This window comes from Hevea brasiliensis, chromosome 9 (genome assembly GCF_030052815.1).
Source record: "Hevea brasiliensis isolate MT/VB/25A 57/8 chromosome 9, ASM3005281v1, whole genome shotgun sequence".
NCBI classification, from domain to species: domain Eukaryota; kingdom Viridiplantae; phylum Streptophyta; class Magnoliopsida; order Malpighiales; family Euphorbiaceae; genus Hevea; species Hevea brasiliensis.
Window position 1 is genome coordinate 77067643 of NC_079501.1, and position 8995 is coordinate 77076637.

At 30.8% G+C, this 8995-nt stretch overlaps 1 protein-coding gene across 2 annotated transcripts; it reads left to right on the forward strand.

Moving 5' to 3' along the window:
- Positions 1-1369: 1369 nt before the first annotated feature.
- On the forward strand, positions 1370-8388 carry LOC110653488 (methionine aminopeptidase 2B). 2 transcript variants are annotated; one of them, XM_021809144.2, is made up of 12 exons: positions 1370-1514; positions 1950-2110; positions 2593-2629; positions 2720-2827; positions 3357-3456; positions 3539-3684; positions 3777-3868; positions 4016-4110; positions 4944-5040; positions 7427-7570; positions 7678-7895; positions 8132-8388. In XM_021809144.2, exons 2-12 carry the CDS (start codon positions 1960-1962, stop codon positions 8240-8242), a joined length of 1299 nt encoding a protein of 432 aa, XP_021664836.2. In that variant the 5' UTR covers positions 1370-1514; positions 1950-1959; the 3' UTR covers positions 8243-8388. The 2 variants fall into 2 exon arrangements, with proteins under 2 accessions (XP_021664836.2, XP_058009787.1); XM_058153804.1 differs by having other exon boundaries at positions 2596-2629.
- Positions 8389-8995: the final 607 nt, after the last annotated feature.

Genomic DNA, 8995 nt, shown 5'->3' on the forward strand with positions numbered 1-8995 from the left:
CCATGTAACATAATATAGAATTACGGTCCAATTTTATTTAGAATTACCAAAGCAAATATATAAAAAATAAAAAAATATAAATTAAGAATAAATATGTTATAGTAATATTATATTATATATAAAAAATTAATAGAGATTTAGCTATAAATATCCTATATTATTTTTATTATTTATAAAAATGATGCTAAAAATAGTTTTTTAATATATACATATATATAAACATTTTTCTTAGCTAATAGGTCTACACTTTTTGCAATAAATATATGAGTTCCTTGTTAATAAAATAATATAAACAAATTTGCCACTTAAACATTTTTGTGACGACAAATTCATCACTATTAGCATTTAGCAATGAAGTTTATGCGAGAAACTAAATTCATAAAAAAAAAATAATTATGATATTATTATAATTAATATACATTAAAATTATATAGTAATTACAATTTCTAATTTTAAAGTTGTATAATTTTATAATTGTAATCCTATAAATATTATTAATTCACTAAAAATTATTTAATTTATTATAATAAAATTAATAAATTTCAATCTCACTTCCTTTAATTTATTTTTTTAATTATTTTTAATATTTACAAACTTATATTATTAAATTTTAATTAATAAAAAAATTAATTACATGTGCTTTAAAATTAATGAATTAAAATAAATTATTTGACAGTTTATAATCTCAATTTTAATTTGACTATAATTTTTATGTTAAGACTCTTAAATCCTAATTCCATAAGTAATATTTAATAATTATAAACTTAAGTTAAAAAAAAAACTCTCGATATATATATATATATATATTTCACTAAAATTATTTTTTAAAAAAACTCTTATATTTGTGAACATAAATATACTTCATGAATAAATTATCACTATATAAAATTATTTGAATCTTCATTTTTAATTAACTTTCATAGTTTTTTCTTTGGTTTTATACTTTGAGTTATTATTAGTAGTTTTATACTAATTTTTATTATAATTGAAATTTACTTAAAATGACTATAATCTATACTAAGTCTTTAGTTTATAAAAAAATTTAAATCAATTTTGATAAAAATTGTCAAACAATTCATATATATTAAAATAATTATGTTATAAAATTTATTAAATAAGTATTTAATTTTGACGCACACACGTTAAAAAGACTAGTAGAATTATAAAATTGAATTTTTAGAGCAAGTAAAACTATTTTTAAAATAGGATTAAAATTTTAATTTACATTAATTATATTACTTAATATTTAGTTTATTAAAAAAAAAATGTTGGGGAGGCTTCAAAGCCCAACAGTTACCAGGCTTTGATTTAGGAGCTGTAGCGTCTAGTTAGCAATGGGCTTTCCCTTTGGGTGGGCTTTCAAGTTTCACCAATTGCTGCCCTGCCACAAGGGTTTATTGCGTTTCCAATTCCACTGTAATTTAGCCTATTAGGGTGTGGAAAAGGAAGAAAGGGAGGCGAGTTTCCTTCTTCTGCTTGCTGCTTTACCTTTCTCAAAGCTAAGTTTTGATCAGGTAAAATTTCTTTGCTTTCTTCTGATCTTAGATTTCTCTTCAGATTTTTATCAGGTAGCTTAATTGCTTTTTACGTTTATTTTTCACCCCCCCTTTTTCTGGGGTGTGTTTAATTTTCTGTCAATTTCATTAGAATAAAGGGTCAGTCAGTTATATTCACACAGACAGCAGCTGTGATGGCATTGCAGGAAGCAAAGAGGTTTTAACTTCGATTAAAAAACTTGAAAATTCATGCTTCTTGTATTTGGGTTTGGGGTTAATTTCTAATTTTTTTTTTTGTTGGTTTCCTGATTAATCTGATAGACTTGAGAATACTTTTCCACATATTGTTTTTGCCATTTTATGGTTTTACTTATTCTTGTTAAATCTGTTGTTATACCATTTGATTATATGTATGCATATTTGTAAGCCATGCCAATTTTTGTATGCAAACAGGTCTTCATCGATGGCAGATGAAAAGGTTGACAAAGAAGTCCCTGTTGAAGAAAATGGGACTAAAGAAGAAAATGGGATTTCAGAACCTTCAATAAGCAATGAAAATGATGAGTCTTCTGAGCTTTCTTCTACTATAGAAAAAGATGAAGATGAAGGGAAAGGTAATTAGTTTTTAGGGTTTCTTCATTGATCCTCTTTAACTTGCCAATTGTTTTGTTTGTGGTTAATAATTGGTTTTGTTGAAATTATTTTTAACTACATTTCTAACAGGAAAAAGAGTTGGTCAAAAAATTTTTTTGGCTAATCAGGTTTTTTAAAAGCAACATGTTGGATGTGATTTAGCATGAGGTGTATGACTGCATAGCCGAGAAAAAGTCAGTGTCTTTGACAGATATAATGGAAGAAATAAAATGTGATACTGTGTGATGGTTGTCACTTTTTTTAATGGTTCTTATTCTCAATGTTGTAGCGTTTTCTCTATGGGTATCTTAATTCGTTTTACTGAGAGATTCAGGATTTTTGTGTGATATCCAGTGTGGCAATTCCCGCTATAAAAGGCCTGATTTAGTGATTTTGCCTCAAAATTTGGCCACACTTTGCTAACTTATGCAACTGTATGCATCTGAAAACTGTTTTGTTGCAGAAGTTTCAAAGAAGAAAAAGAAGAAAAATAAAAGCAAGTGAGGACTTTTCTAGCTTTGATGCAGCATCCATGTTTGTGTTTTCTGTGCGTAGTTATCAGTCAATAATTTTTCATCTTTAATCCTCAGGAAAAAGAAGGAATTGCCACAGCAGACTGATCCACCCACTATTCCTGTTATTGAGCTTTTTCCATCTAGGGAGTTTCCTGAGGGTGAAATTCAACAATACAAAGATGAGTGAGTATATTTTGTTTCCTTTGACCACAATCATGCAATTCACTGCATATACAAAATTGTCTATGCGAAGCAATTCTGCTCAAATGTGCTTGAGCAATTGTACAACTATATAGGCTCAAATGTGTTTACCATTCATGCATAAGAGGAAGCTTTAACTCATAATACATAATAATTGATACTTTCTTCAATTATTTCGTAATACAATGCATATGTAATAATTGAAATTTGCTTTGATCATTTCTTAATATGATGCATGCGTAATAATTGAAATTTGCTTTGATCATTTCTTAATATGATGCATGCGTAATAATTGAAATTTTCTTTGACCATTTCTTAATATGATGCTAAAGGAACTAATGGAACTTGTTAAATGATTATCTTTCTATCTTTTCAGATATATGATAACCAAAGTGACCACTATCACTAAAATGTCTCCACCTTCCAGTATCGTCATTTGTGTTTCAAGTGAATTTGTGCATCTTTTGTCCTCTTTCTGTGTTGAGCTAATTATTGGGAACTTATGTTTCAGTAATTTATGGAGGACTACATCTGAGGAGAAGAGAGAGTTGGAGCGTCTTGAAAAGCCTATATATAATTCAGTTCGGCAAGCAGCAGAAGTTCATCGACAGGTTGCTATTAAGCTTTATGTGTGAATGTTTCTGCTTAACCTTTCTTGGCATCTACTTGACATGTTACCTACTTTGATATTAGGTTCGGAAGTATATCAAAGACATATTGAGGCCTGGAATGTTAATGACTGACCTATGTGAGACCTTGGAGAATACAGTTCGTAAGTTAATATCAGAGAATGGTCTACAAGCAGGCATTGCATTTCCTACTGGATGTTCTCTGAACTGGTGGGCACCTTCTAACAGTATATTTGAATTTACTATTTTCTTTTCCTGGTTGTACCTTTTTTTTTTTTTTTAAAGTTCCTCTGTGTTGACAGGGTTGCTGCTCATTGGACCCCTAATACTGGGGATAAGACTGTGCTTCAGTATGATGACGTGATGAAGTTAGATTTTGGAACTCATATTGATGGTAAAAGCTCTTACAGTCCTACTTCTCAGCGTGTTCAAATGCTCATACTATTGTTACTTGTTGAAAATGAACTGTGGATAAATTATGCTGCTCCTTTTTTTTTTTGGCTGGAGCCCTTATTTGAAATAGTGGTTATGGAATTTGCAGGGTATATCGTGGACTGTGCATTTACAGTAGCATTCAATCCTATGTTTGACCCGCTACTTGAAGCTTCACGAGAGGCAACCAACACGGGTATCAAGGTGCTTGAACATTTATCCCTACAGTTTTTAACTCCATCTACTTGGTGCTGTGCAGTTGGTGCGGAAAAAAAAATCTGTTTTCATCTGATTCTTAGTTTTGAACCACTGTGGACTCATCAATTTTCAAAAGAGGAAAGCTTTACGTCATTAATTGATAGCGTCTACGGTTCTCTAGGAGTTTAGGAGTCTTGGATTTATTTTTTTCTGTGTATATATATGTGTGTGTGTGTGTGTGTGTGTGTGTGTGTGCTTTGGCAATGTAATATTGAGTGTTTATTACATTTCGAAGTCGTGCATGCTAAATAGGGATTTCTCTCTCATCTTCGTTGCATCTCTTACTCTTATTTTCTCTCTCTAAAATAGCTGCTCAAATACGTCATCTAGTGTGCCCAAGTCCCAAAATACCGCCAAATTTTGTTTTTGTCTAGCTTTAATCAATCCTATGTTGTACCCACTTCACCCTTAGCAGAGCGTGCAATAAAAGGTGGTAACTTCATTTGTGTAGATTTCGTGATTTTATGTTTCTTCAATTGTCTATCCTTATTTGATAACAGTATGTTTGGTATGAATAAAGCTGGAAAGAAAGAAAGAGGGAGATGGAGAAGGAGCATCGTAGTTGTTTGGAGACATTGTTGGACTTTCTAATGTATAAGAAGGAGTGCAGTTTGTATGAAAAATACGTATCTATCTATCTGTAACTCACTAAACCCATTGTGATTTATAAGTTGCTCCATGGAATTTTGTAAGAAGTCTTAAAAAATGTAGTTCTTACTCCAAAATGAATGTTTGTGAAACGTATACCACTCTGAAGACTACTGCCATTTGATGTTTAGGAATCTGGGATTGATGTGCGACTTTGTGATGTTGGTGCTGCCATCCAAGAGGTCATGGAATCATATGAGGTTGAAATTAATGGGAAGGTGTTTCAAGGTATGGCATTATTTGAGTTTTGAATCGTTGTGTACATTTTTTATTATTGTAAATAAATATTTTTAAGCATTACACATTTCTGAGGATTTAACTCTTGTTTAGAGTGGAGAAAGCGAATCCATATAGCCGACCCCAAAGTTTTAGGATAAAGGCTTAGTTGATTTGTAAATAAATATTTTTCTAAATAATAATTCAATTTTAATTGTAGAAAAGACATAATATAATTTTAGTTATACAAAAGTCAATGTTTTCCATTTGGAAAAAAGTTGGAAAACAGAACTTTTGTTATAAATGAAAATAATGGAAAACTAAAAGCTCTTTTCCAAATTTTAGTTACTTTTTGGAAAACTAGAAAACTGAAAAACCAGCACATATGAAAATGAAACTCTGTTTTTCAGTTTTCTTGGAAAATTTTTGTAAGAAAGCTACTCCAATTTTTCACAAGTGAACAGGCCCTTAGAATTCCAATTTTACAAGGCCGGTTTTTACTGTTTTCAATGCAGTCATTGTATTTTCCATTATCTTTATGTCTCATATAGAATGTTGAAATTTTTACATTGTTTTTGGGCTGAACTGGAGGAACAACATAATCTAGGTTAACTGTTTCACTTAATATGATGTTGGAAAAGAGGATGTACCTTGTCCGGTGCTTTCTATAGTTGCCTTGTTTCACAATGAAGAGAAGAAAATAAAATTTGTGGAAGTATGTATTAGAGAAAAGGTAGGAGTGGTGCTAATTGAGGATAAGTTGATAGAAGGGAGATTGAGGTGGTTTGGTCATGTGAAGCGTAGACATATGGAGGCTCCAGTTAGACAAGTAGAGCACATTAGGTTAGATGATAGAAAGAAAAAAATGAGTAGACCTAAATTGATTTGGAGGAGAGGAGAGTAGTACAACATGACCTAGAAGTATTACACATTTCTGAGGATTTAACTCAAAATCGTTTAGAGTGGAGAAAGCTAATCCATATAGCCGACCTCAAATTTTTGGGATAAAGGTTTAGTTTGAGTATGTATTTTATCTCACAATTTTATGTAAAGTAATACTTATTTTTCATAAAGTAATTATTTCATGGAAACTATATTAGATTAATGAAAAAAATAAGGGAAAATTAGTATTTAGTCCCTATATTTTAATAAAACTAACTATTTGGTCCCTGTATTTTGAAAAATACATTATTTAGTCGTTTTTTTGCTTTCATTAAACTATTTAGTCTCTTCGTCAAATTTTCTGTTATTTATGTTATTCAAACTACTATTTAGTCCCTCTATTTTAAGAAAACTAATTAGTTAATCCTTATATTTTCAAAAAATTACTATTTAGTCCCTTTATTTTAGTGAAACTAATTAGTTGATCAATGTATTTTCAAAAATATATTATTAGATAAAAATAGAAATTTTAATTTGTGGAGACTAAATCTGAATTTATATATTTTTTTAAATTTTCAATTCCTTGGACATCATTTTTATATTTTCATTACTGATAAATAATTTTCCTTTATTACTTGTAAATTTAAGTAAACTGATTAATTTTTTTGTATAGACAATTTGTACCATTTTTAAAAACAGATGAAAATAAAGAGAGAATGAGGGGAGAAGGGTGCGAGTGTAGAGGAGAAGCAACATGGAGAGATAGAAATAAGAGAAATAAGAGGGAGAGGATTATGGTAGTTTAGGTATAAAAAATAATTATGGGACTAAATAATTAACGAAGTCAAATTACAGGGATTAACTAATGTGTTTTTCTAAAATATAGGGACTAACTAATTAGTTTCACTAAAATAGAGGGACTAAATAATAGTTTGATTAATATTGATTAATGGAAAAATTGACAGAGGGACTAAATAGTTTAACGAAGCCAAAAAATAAGAACTAAATAATGTATTTTTCAAAATACAGGGACCAAGTAGTTAGTTTCGTTAAAATACAGAGACTAAATAATAATTTATCCAAAAAATAATGACATTTCATGAAAAAATAATCATATATAATATTTATTAGAGAAATGAATGTGGTAAAGAATTATTTTAAATTGATAATAATAAAAATGCTATTATTTATATTTTTATTAGTAAATATAAATAATTTCATTCATTATTATTATTTGAAATGAGTATCCCTTTGCATAAAATTTGTGAGATAAAATGAAAAATAATTTCTTGAAGTTTGAACTTTCTTCATAAAACAAAGTAATCTTAATTTGTATCACAGAAGCCACCCTTTAACTTTATGTTGTCATTGTGAAAATAATAGTACTTTGGTAGTTCAATTTGTATCTTTGTCATTTGACAATGAATTTGGTTATAGTTTAGGTCTCTGAATTTATTATTGAATCACTCATGCATACTTGTCTCTGTTTGACATGGACTTATAATGTCATTGGCAGTTAAAAGCATCAGAAACTTGAATGGACACAGCATTGGGCGTTATCAGATCCATGCTGGAAAATCAGTTCCAATTGTTAAAGGAGGGGAGCAGACAAAAATGGAAGAGGGTGAATTCTTTGCGATTGAAACATTTGCATCAACCGGTAATTGTAGAATTTAGCAGGGAATTTATTATTTATATCTTTTGAGAAAGATAGCGGCCTTCACCATGAGTTAAAAGAGTAATAAGTCTTTTTCTGTTATTATGTAGGAAAGGGCTATGTCAGGGAAGATCTGGAGTGCAGTCATTACATGAAAAATTTTGACGCTGGACACATCCCATTGAGGTTGCCAAGAGCAAAGCAACTGTTAGCAACAATCAACAAGAACTTCTCCACATTGGCCTTCTGTAGACGGTATTTAGACCGCCTAGGGGAGACTAAATATTTGATGGCATTAAAGAATTTATGTGATGCTGGAATTGTTCAGGTATTCCTCAAACTTAGCTCCAACGTTCCCATCACCTTCCTCCCTTCTACCAATGCTTTTGAAGTTCAAATTCATTGGTAAACATAGGTTCCAGTCAATATGCCTCACTGTTTTAATGTTTTTCATAAATTTGCAGTGAGATTCTTCATTTTCATCAGAGGAATGTCTAATCAATTTATGAAATTTTATCTTTCATACTTATTGATGTCTATGTTCTTCTGTGTTATTTTTGGCAGCCATATCCTCCTCTATGTGATATTAAGGGCAGTTATGTATCCCAGTTTGAGCATACTATCTTGCTACGGCCAACGTGCAAGGAAGTTATATCAAGAGGAGATGACTATTAGTTTCGGTTGAGTGCGTGTTTGTTGGTGGCACCACCAGGAATGTAAAAGATTTGAATCTAATATTTATCATTGTCTGTTTTTTAACTGTTGTTTCTTTTGTAAGAAGTTGAGATCTCAGTAGAGAAAAGAAGGAAACTTTGTTGTTATCTCACTGTATACTTTAGGGATGATTGTGCCACATAATGTAGAGGCTAGCATCACTTGGCTATCGAAGTGAATTAGACCGGTCCAATTCAAAACTGAAATCGATGTAAAATCAAAACAGAGCCTGGAATCAGAGGACCTTTCGATTTAGACCCCTCTGAAATTGGGATCGCTAATCCAATTTCGGTGCCCCTGGGCTTGAAATCCAATTTGCTGGTCTGATTCCAGCCAAAACTGGAACATTGGCCTGTCCTACTTCAGAGTCATGGTTGCCCAAAAGGTACCGCTGTTGGCCTTAAGATGTGAAGCAAGAAATTGTCAAATGCGCCTTGAGTATCAATTGGAGAAGTATCAAATTATATCGAGGGATCAGCTTTAATATTTTCTTTTCAATTAAAGTTTTTGAAATTACAATTCTAATGAAAACTCCAATTTGCATTGGACTTTCAGAGAATTACAGTTCATGTGAAAGCCCAAATTTGCATGGGAGGTTATAATTAAGGGTGTAAATCAACAAGCTGCTTGTGAGCTATCCAAGGCTCGACTTTATAAAACTTGGGCTCGATTCGTCTCATTTTTTAAATGAGTTAAGCTCATACTCAAATTTTA